The following is a 25,951-nucleotide window of genomic DNA, read 5'->3' as shown; positions in this document are numbered from 1 at the left end:
TTTATGGCCCATTATAAAAACATGACATTCTCTTCTTCAGAACCAAAGCCTATAACACTGCATTGGAAAACTTGGGAACTCTCTTCCCAACTCCCTCTCTTTTTGGACTGCTGCTCTATTACCACCATTTCTTTCTTGGGGTAACACTTTGAGATATAGTTCCAACATGCTGCAGTCAGAACACCTCCCCTTTACAAACTACAGGCTAATTTAAGAAGTGCAGTTAGCTTTAACTTGTGTGGCCTCAGTGGCACTAGGGCCTTTGGAAGCTCGTTTAGCATTGGACTGCACGATGCAACAATGGAGATGAGCAGGCAAGATGAGTTTGGTTCCAGCGTGCATCACTTTCCTTGGGCACAAAATGACTATGCATCAATATGTCACATCCACAAGAGGTCAAAGGCAATTTTTTCCCCTTAAAATCAATTTTCTTACAATTGTATTGTAAACTAGTTTAATTTTATCACAATCTTGGCAGTTAGTTCATATAGCACAATTTGTGTTTGTAAGGGATTAACAGATACTCATGCACCTTGCACCTCGAATATACTCGGAAGGTACTTTTTTGATACAATATATGCTGATTTTTATTCACCATCTATTATAGGTTTAAAAAGTACTAATTTTTAATTTTTATACCCTTGAATGAAAAAATAGAGAATGTAGAAAAAAAACAATTGGTATTGTGCATTAAGAACCTGTCAAGTTTAATGAATCAAAATAAGTGTTAAAAAAAATCTAGTTACTGATTCCAACAATGTAATGTGTTTTGCTCCTCAGTGCCCCAGTACAAAGCACCATTCAAAGTAACCAGCAACTTGACAGCAATTTATTTGGACTGGAGTCAAACATTCCAGCTGAATGGAGAATTGAAAGAGTATGTACTGACAGATAATAACATTTGGATTTACAGTGGATTCGACAGCAGATTGCATATTCCAGGAACATCTGATAAAAGTTAGTTCAAACAAGTTCTGCTTTTCTGTTTCACAATTAAATCTGTCAATGCTATTTAATGGTTATCATTTAAGAAAGAATTTTGAGAAACATCCTGCTGCAAAACAACATTCAGCTTGTTACATTATTAAAAGATTTCTGAATTTATGGAATAACTTACCAGTCACCACGGACCTAATTTAGCCTGGCAGCTTTGCTGGCAATGGCACTTACAGGAGGTCATGAGGGGCAGGCAAGGAAATCAAGGGTGTTGGTACATGCTGGCAGCAACCCTTTGTGTGCTGTGGAGACTGGAGGAGCAGGAGGATAAATATATTTCTTCTTTTGTTTCCCTGATTGCCATCCTATTGCTCTCATCCAGAAAGATTATTTTAATATCATTGTTATCTTAAATGTTTTATGTTTTATCCCCATCTTCACTTGTCGCCACAACTACACATTTAAGTTATTTCTCCATTGTCTAAAATATTGGTCCCACGCAATTCTGTCCTCTTTCTCCCTGCTATTTTATATCATTTAAATTTGTTTGTATATTCAGATATAACCTGACTATTTACCGTCCCAAGATAATAAAATGTGAGGCTGGATGAACACAGCAGGCCAAGCAGCAACTCAGGAGCACAAAAGCTGACGTTTCGGGCCTAGACCCTTCATCAGAGAGGGGGATGGGGAGAGGGAACTGGAATAAATAGGGAGAGAGGGGGAGGCGGACCGAAGATGGAGAGTAAAGAAGATAGGTGGAGAGAGTATAGGTGGGGAGGTAGGGAGGGGATAGGTCAGTCCAGGGAAGACGGACAGGTCAAGGAGGTGGGATGAGGTTAGTAGGTAGCTGGGGGTGCAGCTTAGGGTGGGAGGAAGGGATGGGTGAGAGGAAGAGCCGGTTAGGGAGGCAGAGACACGTTGGACTGGTTTTGGGATGCAGTGGGTGGGGGGGAAGAGCTGGGCTGGTTGTGTGGTGCAGTGGGGGGAGGGGACGAACTAGGCTGGTTTAGGGATGCAGTCGGGGAAGGGGAGATTTTGAAACTGGTGAAGTCCACATTGATACCATATGGCTGCAGGGTTCCCAGGCGGAATATGAGTTGCATGAACAGCAACTCATATTCCGCCTGGGAACCCTGCAGCCATATGGTATCAATGTGGACTTCACCAGTTTCAAAATCTCCCCTTCCCCGACTGCATCCCTAAACCAGCCTAGTTCGTCCCCTCCCCCCACTGCACCACACAACCAGCCCAGCTCTTCCCCCCCACCCACTGCATCCCAAAATCAGTCCAACCTGTCTCTGCCTCCCTAACCGGCTCTTCCTCTCACCCATCCCTTCCTCCAACCCCAAGCCGCACCCCCAGCTACCTACTAACCTCATCCCACCTCCTTGACCTGTCCGTCTTCCCTGGACTGACCTATCCCCTCCCTACCTCCCCACCTATACTCTCTCCACCTATCTTCTTTACTCTCCATCTTCGGTCCGCCTCCCCCTCTCTCCCTATTTATTCCAGTTCCCTCTCCCCACCCCCCTCTCTGATGAAGGATCTAGGCCCGAAACGTCAGCTTTTGTGCTCCTGAGATGCTGCTTGGCCTGCTGTGTTCATCCAGCCTCACATTTTATTATCTTGGAATTCTCCAGCATCTGCAGTTCCCATTAACTCTATTTACCGTCCCATAATTTTTTTTTTCTCAATCATTAGTAAACCATTGTAAGAAATATGGTGATGGGCTTTCTTTTTCATTGTGATAATGTCATCAAATAGTGCCATTATAAAAGACCTATTATCAACAATCTATCGACATTTGGTTTCTATAGCAGTCATTTATTTCCAGACTACATTGCAGCCTTAATTCTAACAAAGATGAAAAAGCTGACTTCAAGAAGTAAGGTTCTAACCTTCAGTTGCTTGGCCAAGATCAGAATTGGAGTATTTGCTACTAATTCACATCTCCCTAATTAGGAAGCAACATATACCAGCTTACCAGATAAAGAAAATAAATATCCACATTACAGTACTGTACTGACAGATAATAACATTTGGATTTACATTGAGAAATAGAAAGCTGCACTCATGCCACATAAAACAAGAGAGAATCCAGTCATGTCTTCATGACCCAATGGCAGCACCTTTGTGAAACTTTGTATCACTACAGCTATTACACAAGCTACATAGAGGCTAGGTGCTCTGCAACTGGTGACTCAATTCCTGACCCTTACCAGCCTCTCCATCTTCAACAAAGTTTATCTGAATTGTGTTAAAGTACTCATCAACCTTCTTGATGAGTGCAGACAAAGCAGCATTCAAGAGGTTTAATCCGTGCAATTCACTCAATTGGTGGCCTGATAGTAGGGTCAATAGCCAATAATTTTATCATGAGTGCACTTTATCTGCGGTGTGGATGATCTACAGAATACATCACAAAATAATCGTTTGGACTGTTTCAGAGCCACATTCATGTCCTGTTACTTTCACACCCAGAATGGAAAGATGCATTCATCGACCAGCATTCATGCAATTTGACAGTTGCCTACAGAATCAATGGATCACTTTGTGAGAAGATGAAGAGAAAAAGGCTTATTTTGTGATTTTTAAGCTGTGGAGCTATCAAAATGAATTGTTAAGTTGGTGATCACACCCACCCCTGTCGAAGCTTTCCAGAATAACTACTGAAGAATGGAAACGAGTAAAAAGCAATCCCTGCAGCTCAATGAAACGCACAGATTCTAAATACAATGTTGATGGTTGACACAATCTTTAGAACATTCAAACATAGGAAGATTTGTGGAAGCTCTGGTCTTCGACATGCATCATGGAATTTCCCAACTTTTCACCAATTTTACAAAATATGTAACAATAAAGGCCATTGACAGTGGCAGGACACTAGAGCAAAGGATGATGAAGTTACAAAGAATTGTGCAATGACACCAACAAATTGGGGACAAGGAATATCTTCAAGTTACAATAATGACCATTTGGATCCTGCCAGAAACATATACATGAAGTAATAGACAATTGTAACAGAGTGTCTCATTTTATTTTTCTATTTTTTTCTGTGGACTCAAATGGATAAAGAATTGTTATATAAATAAAGCACTGTTGAAGGGATAGCTGCACTTTTTGAAGAAAAGTTATTTGACACTAATTGCAAGTGCTATTTACACTGCTGCTTGTTCAAGCAGTGAGGGAAGGACCGCAGATGGATTAGAGCCAGGGCGTGTATACAAAGTAGGTTGTAGTCAATGACAAGTAGCTGATTGATCTGTGGAAGGTCTTCTGCCTTTTGACAACTGTGTAATTGGCTCCTGCATAGTTGAACAGATTGAGAGTGTGAAGGAGACAGCCAAAAACCACCAGACATCCAGAAAGGAAGATGCTGTCTTTACTTGTGCAGTGAAAGAACACCTCAAGCCTGAAAAAAGCCACTTTATTTCTTTTCATTAGTTGCTGTAAGTTGTGGATTTTAACCATCAAGTCAGAGTCTTAATGAGTTGTGAATCAGTCACTTTATGCCTCTTGCAAGCCAGCAAAAGTACCTGGAAAAGGGAGAACGAGGAGCAGTAAGGCCTAACAAGCCAAAATGGTCTTCTCAGAGAACCCTGTGGACGGGGACCACAGAATTGCCTTCCCAGTCTTTCATTCTGCCCATAATATATATTTTTGCTTTGTGTCTGTCTGTACCTCAGTGTGGGGTGAGTTTTAGAAGGGGTTAACAGTTTTAGCTGGTGGAATTATATGTCAACAGTTCATAATTGTTCACTTGTAGTTAGAATCTAGTTAGGATCATATCTGCAATAAATAGTAAATCTTGATAAGTACAAGACCATGGTTCATGGTTTCTGTTTACCTGGATCTAAAAGAGAAGCAAATTGGGAAATTATGTGTTCTCTTACAAAATCTTCAAATTTTGTGGCAACTCTAGGAATAGCAGGTTGTGTTTTCCAGAATGCTACACCAGTGAAGCTTAACATTAACCAAATCTGATGATGTAGACCATAAGACCATAAGACATAGGAGTGGAAGTAAGGCAATTCGGCCCATCAAGTCCACTCCGCCATTTAAATCATGGCTGATGGGCATTTCAACTCCACTTCCCTGCACTCTCCCCGTAGCCCTTGATTCCTTCTGAGATCAAGAATTTATCAATCTCTGCCTTGAAGGCATCCAACATCCCGGCCTCCACTGCACTCTGCGGCAATGAATTCCACAAGCCCACCACTCTCTGGCTGAAGAAATGTTGTCTCATTTCAGTTTTAAATTTACCCCCTCTAATTTTACGGCTGTGCCCATGGGTCCTAGTCTCCCTGCCTAACGGAAACAACTTCCTAGCATCCACCCCTTCTAAACCATACATTATCTTGTAAGTTTCTATTAGATCTCCCATCAACCTTCTAAACTCTAATGAGTACAATCCCAGGATCCTTAGCCGTTCATCTTACGTTAAACCTACCATTCCAGGGATCATCCGTGTGAATCTCCGCTGGACACACTCCAGGGCTAGTATGTCCTTTCTGAGGTGTGGGGCCCAAAATTGGACACAGTATTCTAAATAGGGCCTACCTAGAGCCTTATAAAGCCTCAGAAGCACATCGCTGCTTTTATATTCCAAACCTCTTGAGATAAACGACAACATTACATTTGCTTTCTTAATTACGGACTCTACCTGCAAGTTAACCTTTAGAGAATCCTGGACCAACACTCCCAGAACCCTTTGTACTTCTGATTTGTGAATTTTCTCACCGTTCAGAAAATAGTCCATGCTTGTATTCTTTTTTCCAAAGTGCAAAACCTCACATTTACTCACATTGAATTTCATCAGCCATTTCCTGAACCACTCTCCTAAACTGTCTAAATCTTTCTGCAGCTTCCCCACCGCCTCAGTACTACCTGCCTGTCCACCTATCTTCGTATCATCGGCAAACTTCACCAGAATGACCCCAGTCCCTTCATCCAGATCATTAATATATAAGGTGAACAGCTGTGGCCCCAACACTGAACCCCGCGGGACACCACTCATCACCGGTTGCCAGTCCGAAAAAGAGCCTTTTATCCCAACTCGCTGCCATCTGTCAGACAGCCAATCCTCAATCCAAGCCAATAGCTCACCTCGAACACCATGGGCCCTCACCTTGCGCAGCAGCCTCCCGTGAGACACTGTATCAAAGGCCTTTTGGAAGTCTAGATAGATAACATCTACTGGGTTTCCCTGGTCTAACATACTTGTTACCTCTTCAAAGAATTCTAACAGGTTTGTCAGGCACGACCTCCCCTTACTAAAACCGTGCTGACTTGTTTTAATCTGACCCTGCACTTCCAGGAATTTAGAAATCTCATCCTTGACAACTGATTCTAGAATTTTACCAACTACTGAGGTTAGGGTAATCACTCCATAATTTTCCATCTTTTGCCTTGATCCTTTCTTAAACAAGGGAGTTACAACTGCAATTTTCCAATCATCTGGGACTTTCCCTCACTCCAGTGACTTTTGAAAGATCACGACCGAAGCCTCCGCTATTTCCTCAGCCACCTCCCTCAGAACTCGAGGATGTAGCCCATTGGGGCCAGGAGATTTATCAATTTTTAGACCCTTTAGCTTTTCTCACACTTTCTCTTTTGTAATGCCTACCGTACTCAACTCTGCCCCCTGGCTCTCCCTAATTGTTGGCATACTACTCACGTCTTCCACTGTGAAGACTGATGCAAAGTACTTATTAAGTTCTTCAACTATTTCCTTCTCTCCCATCACTAACCTTCCAGCATCAATTTGGAGCGGCCCGTATCTACTTTTGCCTCTCGTTTGTTTCTTATGTATTGAAAGAAGCTTTTACTATCAAACAGTTGTGAACACATGTTTCACAAGATCAATTCTGTGGAAAACATGAACACATTCACACTATCTTAAGTGCATGCAAAATCTCAAATTACCTGTTTATATAGAAAAAAAGAGTGATTCTTTGTTCTTGGCTAAGGTTGACATGGGGGCAAATGCCAAAACAGTACACCTCACTTCCAACAAAAACCTTCCCACAGATCTATGAAGCCACGATGAAACCTACAAATGTAACGTTTGCTGCATGCAATGGTTTACCAATTCAATGTGCCAGGCCAATACTGCTACAATGTACACACAATCAATACATCTGAACATCACAACTGATCTACGTGGTAGTCACTGTCAGATCAACAAATTGCAGTGTGCTACAACCCCATAATCCATGGAATCAGTTAAACATCAGAAACAAAAGAAACTGCAACAGGTTATTCAAGAAACACTTGCAGAATTCAGTACGAAGTAAGAATGCCACACATCAATAGCCACAATAGCAAAAAAATTACACACTCAGTATTGTCATGCCAACACCCATCAATAAGTAGAAAGATGGGATGCTTTGCTACAAGCAGCAGGACAGTGTTAAAATGTCAGGCCTGCCAAGTGGAGACTCAGCAACATACCTATGTTCCACTTTTCACAAAGACCAATCAGGCAGCAGAGAGGTCAACTGTGGGCCTTTTTGCTTAAATCTGGATCCTGGGAGCAAAGGTTCCATTTTCCAAGAGGTGCTGATCAATCAAAGTCCAGCTGATCTTACATTGAATGGTGCCTGAGGAGAGGCTGTTATTAATGCCAAATTGGCAGGCAGCAGGGTTCTGGGGTCCAGGAGCAGTCTAGGCCAAAGGGAGATAATGACAAGAGAGTGTTTTAGGGGTCGGGCTCAAAGAGAGGGGTGTATGTATCTGCTGAATTGGTGTGGAGACAAAAATGCACATTCAAGAGAAAAGGGCTGAACTATTTGCTCAAAACAAAGATAATGGGAACTGCAGATGCTGGAGAATCCAAGACAACAAAATGTGAGGCTGGATGAACACAGCAGGCCAAGCAGCATCTCAGGAGCACAAAAGCTGACGTTTCGGGCCTAGACCCTTCATCAGAGGCCCGAAACGTCAGCTTTTGTGCTCCTGAGATGCTGCTTGGCCTGCTGTGTTCATCCAGCCTCACATTTTGTTTGCTCAAAACAAACCTCAGTTTGATAATACCATCTTTGAGATAGGGATACTTTCACTCAGCTCACAAACGTGAATGAAGAGTTAAAAAAGCAAGGAAGGAAGAGGGATAAATTACAAGTTCAGTATCATCAATCCAATGAAAAGATTACCAATTTACAGTAAGATGTGTAAAAAAAAACTTGTATGTAAAGCTGATCAAACCAGAGCAGTTCCTGAAAAATCAGCTTGAACTCAAAGCAATGCAGGAGAAATAAATCTGCAAAAACAGGTGCATGTTCACGAAACAAAGAACAGCAAATAACTCATGAGACAGTTATTTAAAGAAAAAAAAATTGCTTGCAATGTTGTTCTAGTGAAATAATTCAAACAGGACTTGCAGGAAACCAAACATCTATTAAATCAATAGGTGGAAGAGATCCAAATTTGCAAGAAAACAAAAGAAAGTTATTAGAGCCAGTCAAGAAGGAGAAAATATACTGAACTAATGGAAGACTAAAACTTTGATAGAAATAAAAAATAAGCAAAGAAGCTTCAAAATAAGTTGGAAACATTTAAAGAACAAAACAGTAATAGCCAAGGAACGCGATGATGATGAACAAATTCAGTCAGTAGCGAATTTGGAACAAATTTTGGTTGTGGTGTGTAGTATCGAGCACATTCTGAAATGGTAAGTGCAGTCCGCGAGAGAAAACTTGACAACAGAAACAGGAATAATAAAACAATATGACTGATGACTGTGCCAAAAATGGCACATTCAGACAAGTTTATCATCACAAGATCTGGATGTACCTGCAAATTACCTACACGTTATCCAGACAAATATATTCACTGCTTACAGAAAACAGTTGAAATTTCTTTTAGAAAGGAGTAAGATGCTTTTTGTGTGTGCTCTGCCTTTAAGAGATTAAAGATTCCTTGAGACATGTGAATGCCATGTGTGACTCTGCCTGGCAGTCCGCTTAGTGTTTGCGAAATGCACTCACAGAAATCAGTTGGTTTGTCTGCTTCATAATTTAGGACATGTTTTACTGTTTGAAGGAAACTAACCTGCAGAGCTGATCAAACAGTGACAAGTGACTATGAGGTCATTATCATTAACACTATACAGGCAGGCTTGTTTCCATGTGGCATGGAATTGTGCAGCCAGCTCCCAGCAAGAGTGTCACATCAAGGGATTCATCATTGGGAAAGAAGAAGGATGCTAAAAGCCACATCTCTGCCTTTGCTCCCAGTCCATGTATAACGTTCTTTCTGTGAGCCCCATCCCTGAAACACTCTCTGACGTTGGTCCTAGGAGTCTGTTATCCATCAATCTGGCATTAATAACAGCCTTTCCACAGGCACCGTTGAATGAAAGATCAGCCGGACTCTGATTGGTCAGCAAGTCTTGACAGATGGAACCTTTGCTCCCAGGGTCCTGATTTGAGTAAAAAAGCCCACTGCTGGCCTCACCACTGCCTGATTGGCCTTCATGAAAAAAGGAACATGGGTCTGTTGCTGAGTCTCCAGTCAGTAGGCCTGATATTTTAACACAATCCTGCCAGTTGTAGCAATGCATCCACATCTTACTGCTTATTAATGGGTGTTTGCATGACAATACTGAGCATGTAATTTTTTTTGCTATTGTGGTAAAAAAATTCTATGTAAAACATTGAGCTCAACTGGAATTATGTTTTCTTATTTGTTATAGCTTTTCTATTTCAAGTTATATGTACAACAGATATGGGGAGTGCACGTACTCCCACCATCAAATATAACACGGCAACACGTGTGGGTAAGCATTTTATGCATTTGCTTTGTTTTAAATCACTTGTATAAAATTGGTTCCTTTAACTTCATCAGTGAATATGTAAATTTTTAAAATTAGCTGTAGTCTTGTAAGTTAAACAAAGAAAAATAAACAAAAGACATGTATGAAAATAATATATCAACCAGTGTCAATTATTACCATAATCAAATATGTGTAAACTAATAATGTGAATCATATTTCGTATCATTCACTGTATTTTAACATGTTTTTCAATTTGGTTCACAGTCTGATCAGAGTATTGAAGTACCTCTCAATGTTGGGACCTGTTAACATAATGAAAATTGCCCTTTTTAATCCCCATTGTAGAAAGACAGACCGTAGAATTAATGCGGGACGGTTCTGTTACATCAGCCTTATCCATAATCATATTACCTCTAACATCTTTCAGCATGAAACTTAAATTGTGGAGAAGTCATGTAGAAGAAGTCATGTAGAAGAAGCTATGCGAATAAATATTGAGCTTAATAATACAAATATCAACACCACACACAGGTTACCGTGTACAATAACATGGCACCCAATTTTGACAGCTGCTTCAATAAAGCATGTGTCTCAGATCTTGCTGTGAATATTTTGTTAATCTTACCTCTTACATTCTACTGTAAGGAAATGTTGTCCTCCCTCACCCTTTTCATACATGGATTAGCTACATGAGATCAGAGACACGTGAGATCGTTAATAATTACTCATGTTATATATGCAGACATTGATATGTAGTTACACCTTTATGTTCTGAGGAAGGGTCACTGGACCTAAAACATTAACTCTGTTTTTTCCCTCACAGATGCTGCCAGACCTGCTGAGCTTTTCCAGCAAATTTGTTTTTGTTCCTGATTTACAGCATCCGCAGTTCTTTCGGTTTTTATTTACCATGTACAATAAGGGAAATTTATATATTTTCTGACAGTTTCTCAAAAAAAAACTTAAATTCATGCACACGGATCATTCTTTTTCAAACTCAAAACCCTGAAAAATAGCCAAGGGCTGGAAATTGTGGGCCCTATCACTGTCTCTCTGCCTATTCAGAGAATCAAAGGGAGATCCTGTCACTTCAGTGGGAAAGAACAGATGGAATTAAGTGCCTTTCAGGTATTTAATTAGCCTCCCCTCGCAATTGAGTTAAATCTCATCTGCTGGGAACAGCCAGCTAATCAAATGTTGGCATCTGCTTGTCACCACTAGTGCCAGTGGAACTGGTGGCATTGTACCCACCAGGAGCCCAGGAACATTCTTAGACCCCAGAATCAAAAACAAGGTGGCAGATTACTACCTGAATGGCTGTAAACTGGGAGTGAGGAGTGTGCAGCAGGACCTGGGTATCCTCATGCACTTGGTCACTGAAGGTAAGCATGCAGGTGCAGCAGGTGGTAAAGAAGGCAAATGGTATGTTGGCCATCATTGTGAAAGGTTTCGAGTACAGGAGCAGGGATGTGTTGCTGCAGTTATACAGGCCCATATCTAGAATTTTGTGTACAATTTTGTTCCCCTTCTCCAAGGAAGGATGTTGTCCTTGAGGGAGTGCAGTGAAGGTTTAACAGGATGATTCCAGGGATAGTGGGACTGACTTTTGAGGAGAGGTTGACTAGGTTATCATTGTTTTCGCTGGAGTTCAGATGAGCGAGACTAATTAAATAGTCATTGACACTTATAAAATCCTAACAGGACTAGACAGGCTAGATGCAAGGAGGATGTTCCTGATGGCGGGTGTGTCCAGAACCAGGGGACACAGTATGAGGATTTGGGGTACATGATTTAGGATGGAGATGAGGAGACATTTCTTCAGTCAAAGCGTGGTGAGCCTGTGGAGCAGGAGCTGGGTTAGAAAGAAGACTTAAAAATCCCTCCCCTTATCAATGCACAGAATGCCTAATAATGAGGTATCTTCTCCACACTCACCCTAACCAGAAAGCCACTGGCAAATCTAACAGGAATTTCTGAGCAACCTGATGGGGCCACGTAAAATCTCTCCAGTGCCTGTTAAAACCCTGATATGATGTTTAATTGACATCATACTGTGATGGCCAGGAATCCCGTGTTGCATCCCTGGTGCATTCCCACTTAATCAGAGGAAGTTTTAACCTTTTCAGGCATGAGCGACATCTCCTGCAATTGAATTGATGTGCTTTCATATTTCTGCTGCAATGGGCTGCATAAAGTCTAGCCCTAAGAAGGTTATTTACTTCTAAGAAATGCAAATGTCTTCTACCTGTTTTAAAGATTCTACAATACCCACTGTTGAGGAGAAAGCAGGAGGATTACAATCAAACACTCCATTCTACAATGAATTGTGGTTCATCACAATAATGGCAGTCATTGGATTGCTGTTTCTGGCTATATTCTTGGCTATCCTACTACAAAGGGCAATAACTAAACAACCATTCAAACGAGAAAGGCCTCCTTTAATTCCACTGCAGAAGAGGACTAATCTGCCCAATGAATCCTTCATGGTAAGTTTTTGAAAGTCTTCTGTTGTTATCAGGTAAAAGATATGTCCATTATGTACAAGTTACAAGAATGTGAAGGAATACTCCTTATGGTCTAGCTGAAGTCAGGTCCAGCAACACTCAAGAAGCTTGACACAATCCAGAACAAAGCAGCACACTTGATTGATAAACATTATTCCCTCCACCAGAGGGAGCAGTGTGTACCATCTTCAGGCTGCACCTGCAGAAATTTGCTGAGATTCCTTCGACACCACCTCCCAAACCCACAGCCACTACCATCTAGGACAAGCGCAGCAGATACGTGAGAATGTCATAACCTGCAAAGTTCCCTTCCAAGACATCCACCATCCTGATTTGGAAATATTACATTTCTTCAGTGTCATTATGTCAAAATCTTAGAATTCCCTCCCTGACAGCATTGCAGAAGTATCTACATCAAACAGACTGCAGCAGTTCAAGAAGGCAGCTCACCACCACCTTCTTCAGAACAATTAGGGATGGCCAGCAAATGCTGGCCCAGCTAGTGATGCCAAATTCCATGAGTGTATTTTTAAAAAGCAAGGCCTGTCCAAGGTAGATCACGAATCATTGTACACTATTAAGCAACAAACAACATTTAGAGTGTCATCAAGACCGATTGAAAAATTAGACGCAAATTCCCCTCTAATGTAATGGAGGTGAATTTGCTCAGAGCTTCTCTTATTCTTTGGATATTACTTCAGTGAAATCCAATAGAAATCCCACTTTAAAAACATATAAAAGGTTTTTGCCTCCCACCTAAAGTTTTGCGAGCGGACTGGGAGAGACCTTGAGATAATTTGCTCCACTAGACGCCCTTTTCTATTAGAATTATAAACTCATGGTAAATGTTTTTCATCATTCTCTTTAATAATAAATTTCCAACATTGCTTTTATCTTCTTGATAGTCCATGTGTTTTTAATGCATTTTTCTCGAATCCAGAAAAAATATCAGAGTGCCCGCTGTAAATCTGTCTTGTATTCAACGTGAGGAAATTCCAATCATTATTAAGGATAGCATTTAAAATATTCTGACCAACTGCTTTATTTCATTTTCTTCCTCCACTAAATAATTTATATCTTTGTCAAATTTTCTTATGATATAATTGCAAACAATCTTGGATCATCTGAAACATTCTGCCTTTATTAAATTTATACATAAACTCTGCTCACATTTAAATTTCAACAAAATTTTCTGTTCTTTATTCAATTTATTCTGTAATGTTTCCTGATCAAGAAAACTCTGAAGTCAGTAGCCAGTATTCCAACATAGCAATATTGTATGCTCCTGTTGAATGTACATATGAAACAAGAACCCACAGAGGATAAATCTTCTTTTATTGAGAAACCAGTACATGTGGTGAATTTGGACTCTTAGAAAAGTAAAGCTGCATGACTTAAATTTTTGAAAGTTGATATAATAAGGCACATTTTGTCAAAACATTTTTTCTCTCACTCATCAGGATAAATCACAAGAATAGCAGTGTAAAGGGAAACAACGTTTCTACTGTAGAGTGGTATGCTAATAGAGTTTACTTGCCAACCAGATTCATAGAGATATCATGAGAAATGCCCCAGTTGGATAATGACTGACAGTTAACTTCCACTTTTTGTTTAAATTTAAACAAGGCGGGTTGACTCCAGTCAAAGCATCGCTCAGAAGAGTGCACAAGAAAATGGATATTGCCTGTTTTGTTCAGATGAAAGGCATAGCACATCAGGCATATTCTCATCAGCAAAGAACATAGCCTATGTATTAACATATGTATTTTCCCATCTGTACAAATTCACCACACAGAGGCTGACTGACAACCTTAAACTGATTGTCAGCACATTTCCTAATACTCTCAGCATTATATAGCAAATGCTGTCTTATTGCAGAATCATATCTAATAATGGAGACTGTGTTTAGAAGTCCTCACTATATATTGTGCAAGCTTATTACAGGGCTAAAGACCACCACTTTCAGTACTGAAAAGTGCCCAGTTTACCTAGGAGTGTAGGTTGTCTCAATGCTCTCGCAACCTGAGTGTTTTCACCACTAAAAGGATATTGCCTTCAACCGAAAGCGATGTTCTATCGCACAAAATGAGCAATGTGTTATGTCTCAAACATTATATCAGCAAGTATGTGCCTTCAGGTGTCTGCAGTAGTCAAGATTTTAACCGTACACAACCAGCTCTGCTTGTAAATTACTCATATCCCACCACCCTAACCCCCTTTTACAGTTGTACCCTTTATTTTAGTTTACAGCACAGAAGGAAGTTATTCTGCCCGTCATATCAATGGCAGCTCTCTGCAAAATCACATTAACTAGTCGCATGCTCCTGCCTTTGCCTGGCAGCCCTGAAATTTGGTTCTGTTTAGCTAATTATTCAATTCTCTTCTCAAAGTCACAATTAAATTTACCGGTACCACACGTTAAGCAATGAATTTCAGATCATAATCAATCAGCGTTAAAATATTTTTCTTCACTGCATCTTTAGTTTTTTTTTGCCATTCACATTAAATTAGTATCTTCTAGTTTTAACCCTTCCCACCAATGGGAACAGACTTACTTTATTATTCTATTCAGACCCCTCCTGATTGATGTATTATGTTATCTGAATGTTATGTAGTTATTAAACTCTTCTTCTCTCCTCAGTTTGATGGTATTGCAGCACCATCTGATGCTTCAAGTTCTGTTACCCTTAAAAGTTATACTATGTGTTTTGAGGTAGGCCTAAAAGTTTGTGGACTGTAGTGTGGATAATGCATTGAAGCTGAAATTAGCTGAAATTGCATGATTTTGTTTTGACTGTAGTGGGTGGAAAGTTTACACCTTCGGCAATGTTATTAAAGAAGCACTGTCGCAGTGGGAAAATGTTCACTATTTCCGCTTTGTCTAATGCATAGATCACTGTTAATCTTTCTTCCACCAGCAAAAATTAGGCCTGATAAATAGTTATTAAAGAAGACAGTTCTCTTTTAAATCACATGGTACAAAATTGTGGAAGTATGCTACATCATTGTAATTACCATGATGATGCATCACACTCGTATGGATCTTGTATTGGGTTAAGAGTATAATTTGAAGTCAGTATCTTTTATTTATAATGTAGTAAACCAATAAGGAATATGTTATTATTCAGCCCCACTTTAATATCTATGTTGCAGTCTCAAGTCAGTGGTTGTATTGAATGGTGTCACAGGCTTATGGTCTACCTGTGCTAATATTTTAATCTGAAGCAACTAGAATGGGTTCAGTTACTGCCCAAGACACTTGATCATACACAGCCACATTTTTACTTCTGTGATGGCGAGCATAAGTTGGGGTACTTCCCATCTTGCTGCTTACATCTCGGTTACTCATTTGGGCATAGGGGGTGGTGGGGTTGAGGTTTATTCATATCCTTACATCAAAGATAACTACTACATTTAACAGTACCTTTGAGCTATCCATAAAACTGTGAATTTACACCAAACTTGCTGGGATAATTATAGATTGTGGAAAGCAGCCATGGATTAATAATGATAGATGTTGGGGTAATGTCAGCAAAAAGCTACTGTAACTGCGAGAACAGGTTTATTTCAACTTTTGCTGACATAAGTTGTCTTTTTTTTTCTAGTTTGTAAAGAGTTGAGGATTCAATACTTTACAGATTCACATTACTACAGACCTAGACCATTTCATGGGCCTTTCCAACTTCATAAATGTGCAACTGGTACTGGTTGAGGTCCTTGCTGTAGCAAAACTAAAATATGTTTGCACTCAGCACTGTGTTCAAAAGGCTTAGTTGAATTCAAGTATCTATCACTTAGGTCATGCCCTGTTCCTCTTCCTGTACCGGCAAAAATGGCATCCATCAGAAAAAGAGATAACAAAGTGTGAAGCTAGATGAACACAGCAGGCCAAGCAGCATCCCAGGAGCACAAAAGCTGACGTTTCGGGCCTAGACCCTTTCATCATCTCTGAGATGCTGCTTGGCCTGCTGTGTTCTTCCAGCTTCACACTTTGTTATCTCAGATTCGCCAGCATCTGCAGTTCCCATTATCGCTGATCTCCATCTGAAAAAGGGTTGAAATTCCTGGTCAGCTCCAATCCACTATTTTAAAGATCAGTGCAATCCTCCTGACTCTGTGAGGATCCAGCCCATAACCTGGATTGACACTGCAGTGTACTAGCAATGATGTTCTCTACTGTCAGTGATAATCATCACCCTGTAGGTCATCTGAGCTGAAGTTTAAAAATTGTAATCCTATCATAAACATTCTAATCCTGTCATTTAAAGAAGTGTATTTTATGATACAAGCTATTTATAAATAAGTTCTTTATTTTAATTATTATCAGCACAAAGAACATAGGGACAAGATTTGGCCAATCAGTCTTTGAAGCTTCACCACTGAATTAGCTCAAATTTGGTCAGGATTTCAACTCCACGTTCACACCCTTATTTCATCATGCGTAATATCTTCAAATTTTGGGGAATATAATTATCCTCTCATTGAAAGCTCCAACTATCCCTGCCCCTCTACTGTCCCAAGTTTGTCACCATTAAGAAAATAGACTAATGTATGTATCTTGGATCAAAAGTCAATGATATCACACCAGCCCAAATTTAGTCCACCCCTTTAATCTATCCATGTCCCTTTGAACCTTGCTGCACTCAACTGCACCATGCGCGGTCCCTTCTATCTTAATGAGAAAAGGTGTCCTTGGTGTCAGCTTGGACTTAGTGTTCATTTCAAGTTGGAATCGAACCTACAACCTTTTAACTCAGAGATGTCAGTACTGGTACTGAGTCAAGGCTGACACCCAAGAATGTAAAACAATGAAGTCTCACCTCTGCTCATCATATTCTATGATCTAGATTTGCTGGTACCTATATATTTCCTCACTGGGATGCAACTAATCTGTGTGGTCCAGTGTGGTAGAAGAAAACTATTTTAGTAGTTGAATGACAAAAGGTTCTTGTCTTAAGAACATAAGAACTAGGAGCAGGGGTAGGCCATTCGGCCCCTCGAGCCTGCCCCACCATTTAATAAGATCATGGCTAATCTTTTTGAGACTCAGCTCCACTTACCCACCCACACACCATAACCCTTAATTCATTTACTGTTCCAAAATTTATCTAGCCTTGCCTTAAAAACATTCAACAAAGTAGCTTCAACTGCTTCATTGGGCAGGAAATTCTACAGATTCATAACCCTTTGGGTGAAGGTGTTCCTCCTGACCTCACTCCTACGTCTGCTTCCCTTTATTTTGAGGCGATGTCCTCTAGCGCTAGTTTTACCTGCTAGTGGAAACAACTTCCCTGTCTCCACCTTACCTATTCCCTTCATAATCATACATATTTCTATAAGATCTCCCCTCATTCTTCTTAATTCCAATGAGTATAATCCCAGTCTACTCAGTGTCTCCTCATAGTCCAACCCTCTCAACTCTGGAATCAACCGAGGGAATCTCCTCCGCACCCCCTCCAGTGCTAGTATATCTCTTCTCAAGTAAGGAGACCAAAACTGCACACAGTACTCCAGGTGCGGCCTCACCAGGACCCTATACAGCTGCAGCATAGCCTCCCTGTTTTTAAACTCCATCTCTCTAGCATTGATAGACAAAATTCCATTTGTCTTTTTAATCACCTGCTGCACCTGCAATCCCACCTTCAGCGATTCATGCACAAGGACACCCAAGTCCCTCTGCACAGCAGTGTGCTGCATTTTTTTTACCATTTAAAACATAGTCCATTTTGCTGTTATTCCTACCAAAATGGATGACCTCACACTTATCAACATTGTACTCCATCTGCCAGACCTTTGTCCACTCACTTAGACTATCTACATCCCTCTGCAGACTTTCAGTGTCTTCTGCACACTTTGCTCTACCACTGACCTTAGTGTCATCCGCAAATTTTGACACACACACTTAGTCCCCAACTCCAAATCATCGATGTAAATTGTAAACAATTGTGGTCCCAACACTGATCCCTGATGCACACCACTAGCCACTGACCGCCAACCAGAAAATCACCCATTTACCCCTACTCTTTGCTTTCCACTGGTCAACCAATCCTCTATCCATGCCAATACATTACCTGTAATACCATGCTACTTTATCTTACGTAGCCGCCTTTGGTATGGCACCTTGTCAAATGCCTTTTGGAAATCCAGATACACCACATCCACAGGTTCCCCATTGTCCATCATGCAAATAATGTCCTCAAACAATTCCACCAAATTAGTTAAACATGACTTACCCTTCATGAACCTACACTGGATGTTCCCAATGGGACACTTTATATCTGGGTGTCTTGCTATTTCTTCCTAAATGATAGGTTCAAGCATTTTCCCCACTAATGAAGTTAAGCCAACTGGCCTACAGTTCTCTACATCCTCTGATGAAGGGTCTAGGCCCGAAACGTCAGCTTTTGTGCTCTTGAGATGCTGCTTGGCCTGCTGTGTTCATCCAGCCCCACACTTTGTTATCTTGGCCTACAGTTACGTGCTTTTTGCCTACTTCCTTTTTTAAACAGTGGCGTCACATTGGCTGTTTTCCAGTCTGTGGGAACCACCCCAGAGTCCAGTGAATTTTGCTAAATAATTACTAGGGCATTTACTATTTTCCCCCATCACCTCTTTTAGTAGCCTGGGATGCATTTCATCAGGGCCAGGAGGCTTGTCTACCTTTAGCCCCATTAGCTTGCCCAGCACTGCCTCCTTAGTGATAATGATAGTTTCTAGGTCCTCACCTGCTATAATCTTCTTGCTATTAGGTTTCAACACGTTATTTGTGGCTTCCACAATGAAGGCCTACATGAAATAACTGTTTAATGTCTTGGCTATTTTCTCATTATTAAATTGGCCTTCTCATCCTCTAAAGGACCAATGTGTACCTTTACCACTCTTTTACAATTTACATATTTATAGAAACCTTTGCCTATTTTTATATTCTGAGCTAATTTACTCTTATAATCTATCTTATTTTTCTTTATAACATTTTTTGTGGCTTTCTGTTAGCCTTTGAAGATTTCCCAGTCTACTAGTTTCCCACTACTCTTTGCTTTCTTATTTTTTTTTCAATCTGATACTTTCTTTTATTTCCTTAGACATCCATGGCTGGCTCTATCTTTTCCTACAGTTCTTCCTTATCACTGGAATATACTTCTTCTGAGCACTATGAAAAATAATTTTGAAAGTCCTCCACTGTTCCTCAATTGACCCACCATAAAGTTTTTGCTCCCATTCTACCTTAGCTAACTCCTTCCTCATTCCTTCATAGTCTGCTTTGTTTAAGCACAGGACATGCTCCATCTGTATTTTAAATTTGACCATATTGTGATTGTTCCTTCCGAGAGGATCCCTAGCTGTGAGATCATTAATCATTCCTGTCTCATTACACAGGACTAGAACTAGGGTAGCTTGCTCCCTCGTAGATTCCATTACATTTCTTTCAAGGAAATTATCGCAGACGCTTTCTATGAACCCCTCCTCAAGGCTGCCATGACCAACCTGGTTTGACCAATCGATACGTGGATTAAAATCCTCCATGATAATTGCTGTACCATTTTTACATGCATTAGCTATTTCTATGTTTCTTGCCCGCCCACCATGATGTCACTATCTGATGGCCTATGGACCATACCTATCAGTGACTTCTTCTCCCTGCTATTCCTAATTTCCACCCAAATGCGTTCAACATTTTTTTCAGTAGAACTTATATCATCTCTCACTTCTGCCCTGATATCATCCTTAAAAATCAGAGCAACATCACCTGCCTTACCTTCCTGTCTGTCCTTCCGAACAGTTTGATACCCCTGGATATTTAACTCCCAGTCATAACCATCCTGTAACCATGTCTCTGTAATGGCCACTAAATCATACCCATTTGCCATGATTTGCACCGTCAACTCATCCACCTTGTTTCGAAAACTCCAAGCATTCAAATAAAGCGCCTTTATGCCAGTATTTGCACCTTCTTTTTGGGTCCTATTACCTCCATTACTAACAGCTCTTCAGTTCTCCTTTCCTTTGACTTTTTTCCTAATTAAGGTTTTTCCTCAACTAAGACAAAGTTTATGACATGGTAACAACAATGGTATAAGTTACATTAATGTGATGGACTTTGCTACAGAAAATAAGAGGAAGGCCCAGGTGGTTGGTTTTACTTCTTTGAGATCTTAAGCTGTCCTCCCACCAGGAATGTATGACATCATCTTTGTGTGTGATGCTTAAAGCACCACTGAATGTTAACCACTTCAGACCCATAGGCAGCAAAGAAAGTTGAGCTCAAGTGTATAAAATTTCTACCATGATGATTATACTTGGCTTTGGGAAGGTAGCACTTGAAGGAGGCACATGGGACCTTTGACTCTCAAAAAACAGATCACCTAATCTTTGAATTAACCAAGGGCATTGACAACCTGACAGCAGCAGAGCAAGTCAATGAAGAAGCGATAGCTCACACAATAACAGGTGATTACTGGTAAATTATAACACATAAAACTAATATCATTTCCCGATTGAACAGCCTGAATTTAATTTTGCAGCTTCTTAAGATCTGTCCAATCAACAAAATAAACTTCCATTGTATTGTTTAAAATCTAGGATAAGGGTGTCATGGATTTGGAAAGTTTTTGGCATCATATTTCCCTGTGTCACACTCCTGCCTGCCTCCACACGAGTTCAGTTTTTGTAACTGAATAAGCGCTAAGCAAATTTTCTGCTCGGTTACACGTAGGTATAACCAGTGGAAATTAGCTGTAAATATGCACAGTATAACAGTATGCCAGATCTCTGCCATCTTAATGCCTCACTTAATTTTCCTGTGTGCAGCCAGAGGGGCTACTAATTTATGAATTACAATACTTAAATTAGGTTCCAATGGTACAATTATTTTTCCAAACAATTTGCAAGAGTTGTCTCCATAATAATAAAACTGGTCCACATAAAATGAATTTCAGTCCTCATGATTTCTGGAGGCTTGTGCTTTGTTACAAAGTGAAATAAAAGACATAAACAAAGACGCCTTGTTTAGAGACTATGATTTTGTTGACTTTTGATCTTTTTAGTCAGATGGCTACCGATTGCTCAGAAAGCACGGTCCCAATCATTTTCGCACTGCAGCATTTTGGAAATGTCTACTATACTGATTGAAGAGAATAACGAAGTGAAATTATTTTTTTTTAATCAAGGAACAAATGAAGGATACCAGGCTGGGTTATGCTTCACAATAGCCAGATTTCTGCTGTTGGATTATATTTAAGCTGCAATTCTAGGCAAATATATGAGGAAAGCAGTAGCTGTGCCATCTGCAGCAAGGATATGTACAGCAAATATGTGGTACAGATGTGGTACTACCAATTGTATTAACAGTCAACTATGCCTTCAGGTTCTCTGTTTTCACCTCTTTCAGATACACTGTATTGGAGTTCAGTGAGTAATGTGTCTGAGGTGTTTAACAACGCTGCCTCCTGCTTAATAATTGTTATAGTACCATCTTGATTGCCAGCCATGAATGTTATGCTGCTTTATCCCTTTGGAAGAGACGGTTTTGCAATAACAGGGTAACAGCCGCTGGATAACACAGGCATTTCCTAAACCTAAATAATTTTTGAAAGTACATAAATTTTATATGCCTTTAGAAAGATGCCCAACAATTTAATTCACCAAGTTGGTTAGTAAACTGAAAGTGGTCACACTTCACATTATTTACCATTCTTTGTAATGAACCCTTAAAAATAACCAGGCTTTTTACCTCAAATGTATAGACAGATAGCAGGGAACTGTACTATTTAATAACAAACGTGATAAACTGGTGTGTTTTTTACTATATAAATGCTATAAATGTGGTGAAGGGCTTGATGTACTGGAAATAAATTTGTGTCCAGCTCTGTTCCAGTTTCAAGCTGATGCATGCAGCTCTTCAATCAGTTTGACATTAGTAATTGGCATTAGGAATTAGTAATCATAATTATTAATAATTGTTTTGATTTTTAAGGGACTAACCGACACAAAAATCACAGAACGTGGAGCTCGCATCAGTAATTCCAACATCTCAGTGCTTTGTGTGCCAAGCCAGAGTCAGTTAAGTGATGCCTGTTCTCAGACTTCTCTGCACCGCAGTGTCAGTCAGCTAATTGATACCCATGACAGAAAATCCCTCATTGAAGACTCAGTTTGGGACTCCCTTGGACAGGGTCGTGACAGTGGGATGGTAATTAAGTTATAAACATGTATAGTGTTAAATATTTATAAAAAGCATAGGGGATGAAATAGTCAGCGCCGTCGCTGCACGGTAGAACAGGGAATCATCATCCCATCTTTTATTGCTGAGCCAAGTTCATTTTTTCCATTCAAGTCAGTAGAGGAAAAAAATGGAATGGTGTAGAAGAGGCTGAAAGTTTGTTTTTGGTGCCCTTTGCATTAGTCATTACTCAGTTTCATTCTTTTTTCCTAATGTATCATTGAGTCAGTCCCATTTCAGAGTTGAATTTGATTAATCTGGAGTCCAATATAAATCATGATTACCGCAGAAGTGATTAACTAGGTATAAAAAGATGAAAACCTTGCTAATTCAGGAAATTCATCATGAAATCTAAGAATGTTTCCTAATGTGGGGAAGAGCATAACAAGAGGCCAAACACATAGGATCTTCAAGAATTCCAAAAGGGAATTCCGAAATAAACTTCTTTATCTATAGAGTGCTGACAATGTAGAACTTACTACCCAAGAGGGCAGGTGAATGAATAATGTTGATCAATTTCAAGGGAATCGAGACAAGCACATGAGAAACAAGGGAATAAAACATTACAATGATAAATTTGATTAAGAGAAGATTGGAGGAAGTTTGAAAGAAGCATTAATGCCTATATGGACAGTTGGGCTGAATGGCCTGTTTCTGTGCTGTATCTCTATGTATCTATACAGTAATCAATGTCTGAATAGAGAAAAGACAGTTTAATTGTGTAATTGAATTCAATGCATATCAAACTAGACTATCCACATAATTTGACTAAGCCTATGTCTAATCCTGTACAAGAGTGTGTGTTTTCTGTAAATGGATGATGCTTATCTAATGTGATTTTTATTTCTCCTCCAGTTCCCAGACGATGAAGAACTATTTGAGTCAATTAAAGGCTTTAGTTCAGTTACAAAAGAGCACACAATATTCACAGACACTCAGTTGTAAGGAGAATTTTCATAAAGACAGCTGGGAAACCTCAGCAGGTCTGGCAGCAGCTGTGGTGGAAGAAACAGACTTAATAAAGAACTTCTTTGGAACTGAAAAGAGTTGAAAAGTGACAGATTTTGTGCTACTTTGCTTTTATACTAATTTGCTTTTGTTTTACTGTTTGAAGCATTTTTTGTTTCTAGGTTTCAAGATGTATTGATAAATAAATGAGTTACTGACATGTATTTAGTAGGTCAAAGATAATTAGTTGATGGTCCATTATGAGTATCGTGTTGTGTTTGCATTTGGATTGCTTTTATGTAATTTTCATTCTGGTGAGCTTTTCATTGTCACAGTTCATAATGTGATGACCCTACTGTCCAGCAGAGGGCCCTACGTTAGCAGCAATTGATGTTGAATATATTACTCAACCTTGCCTGAAGTTCATACTTTTGATAAGATAGTAACACAAGCACTTAAAGTTCATACATATTTGAAAATCAAACTACAAGCTATAAACAAATTAATCATTGTACAAACTAGCTCTGTCAGCTATTTGTATTTTCAATGTAGTCTCATTTGTATGATTGTGTACGAACGACATAGTCCTTTGCTAAGAGCAGGGTCTGATTGTCTGATTCTTGAATGCAATGTGTTTCCTGGTACATCATGGTTGCTTTGGTAGCATTTTTACACTGATATTTATGGTAAGAAAATTTGCAGGAAGTGCACCTGTCAATCAACCCAAGTTCCAGGCCTTGCCAATGAAATGAAGACTGAGAAAGTTTCATTCACGCATGAAACCTTTCATCAATATGCCACCATGAAAAGCTTTGCACGTTATATTTTATTCAAAGTTGCAAACCCTGAGGAACTACCTCGACTGTTATGAAGAAGCGTCACTGAATCCAAAACATTGACTCTGCCTTCTCTCCACAGATGCTGTTACACCTGCTGAATTTTTCCAGCAATTTCTGCGTTTGTTTCGGATTTTCAGCATCTACAGTTCTTTGTTTCATTAGAGCAAGTACCTAGGTTCAGGCAGAGCAGTGCCGGCTTTTAGCACCAACAATGGTGTGATACCTCTTTATGTTGGGGTTTTAGAAACTGAGCAATGAAGAAAGCGAAATGAAACCAGAACAGAGAACTTTTTTGATAATATCACAGTATTTTTCATGTAGCCATTCATACCTTTTAATTCATCTCACCATAATAAAAGCCACATTGATTGAACTTCAATAAAGTAGCTTATTTGTGAGATGGTTATGCTAACAGTTTGAAATTGCATATTTAAAGATGCTGAAATGCTCAACAAATTGAAAAAAAGGGTAAAATTTTGGGTGGGATCCTTCATCAATGTTGTGAAGAATTACCCACACATTGTACATCATACTGTCAGTGGTGACTACTGCATTTATATTTTATCCTCAAAAACTGCTGACTCCTCATGTGCTGTGTACAAATTAACTGAAACATATTCAGGTTTTATTCCCAAGTGATTAATACAAAACAAATCTTTTAAAACAAAGTAGCTACTGGATTCTGTGATGTTATGCTTTTATTTCCTAAGAGGAATTGTTGTACTTTAGCTTGTCAGAACTACAGTCTAAATGTGAAACTTGAATATGCTGTAAGTGTCAGAATATGTAAGTCACACTTACTGATGATCAGTATACATGTTTTTGAGGTTTAGTGATGGAACTTTTTGCATTGAAGTATAATGGAGAACAACAGCCTCATCGAATGAGAAAACTCTCAGGGTGTTACCGGTTTATAAAGAAAATCAGGTCACCCACACCCATCAGGAGGACGTTGATGAGCAAGCAACATGAGCAAGCCGACAAGTGATGTATATGAATAACTTGTAATGAGAACCATGGGTATTGTAAACTCTCTATGGACTTAAATTTAAATGAAACGGTACTGCTCATGCAGTTATTGGAACCAAGATTTTTTTTTTAAAAATGGACCTTAATCAAGGCACATTTATTTACAGATCTATGCTGCACCGGGTTTCTGAAATGGACCATGTATTTAACTCGACAACATATAGATTTCATTGCTTTGTGTGGGTTTGCACTTACAAATCTCATCAGTGTACTTCAAAACCTACAGCCAATCCATAACACAAAAGAATTGCAATGTTTTGAAAGAGAAGGAGGTGAATTTTCTGAAAAGATAATAAGGTCACAAAGAAGTGAGTTTAACATTGGGCCAACGTTGTGTGAGTCAGTGATAAATCTCAGTCCCATAATTTCTAGAAAACTTACTAAAAGGAGGCAATCAAGTATGCAGGTAGTCCTTAGCGATCTAATGCTGCTTTATCATGTTGCAACTTAACGTTGTCTGTTAGCAGTTTAAAACACTCTCCACAGACTACTGTTAGTGTCACATGCTGGATACAGAGGATCATGTTAAGTCTATTTACCCTAGATGCTCATGTGGTTAAAAAGAATAACCTTTTACAAGCCAATTTCTCACAATTGGACAGTTCTTTCACAGCTGATCATGCAACATAGATTTAAGCTACAACTTACACCTGACTTGTAATTTCAAAGGTATCCACTTCAAAATGGTTATAAAACT

At 39.6% G+C, this 25,951-nt stretch overlaps 1 protein-coding gene across 1 annotated transcript; it reads left to right on the top strand.

Annotated features, from left to right (window-relative positions):
• Positions 1–918: 918 nt before the first annotated feature.
• Positions 919–25,361, top strand: si:ch211-57i17.5 (usherin). The gene is made up of 6 exons (XM_059648577.1): positions 919–957; positions 9,635–9,718; positions 11,972–12,201; positions 14,861–14,932; positions 22,193–22,408; positions 23,294–25,361. Exons 2-6 carry the CDS (start codon positions 9,667–9,669, stop codon positions 23,381–23,383), a joined length of 660 nt encoding a protein of 219 aa, XP_059504560.1. The 5' UTR covers positions 919–957; positions 9,635–9,666; the 3' UTR covers positions 23,384–25,361.
• Positions 25,362–25,951: the final 590 nt, after the last annotated feature.

The sequence above is a fragment of the Stegostoma tigrinum genome, chromosome 9, assembly GCF_030684315.1.
Source record: "Stegostoma tigrinum isolate sSteTig4 chromosome 9, sSteTig4.hap1, whole genome shotgun sequence".
In the NCBI taxonomy this organism is placed as follows: domain Eukaryota; kingdom Metazoa; phylum Chordata; class Chondrichthyes; order Orectolobiformes; family Stegostomatidae; genus Stegostoma; species Stegostoma tigrinum.
Note: the sequence above shows the minus strand (reverse complement) of the source record. Positions and strands in the feature narration are given on the sequence as shown.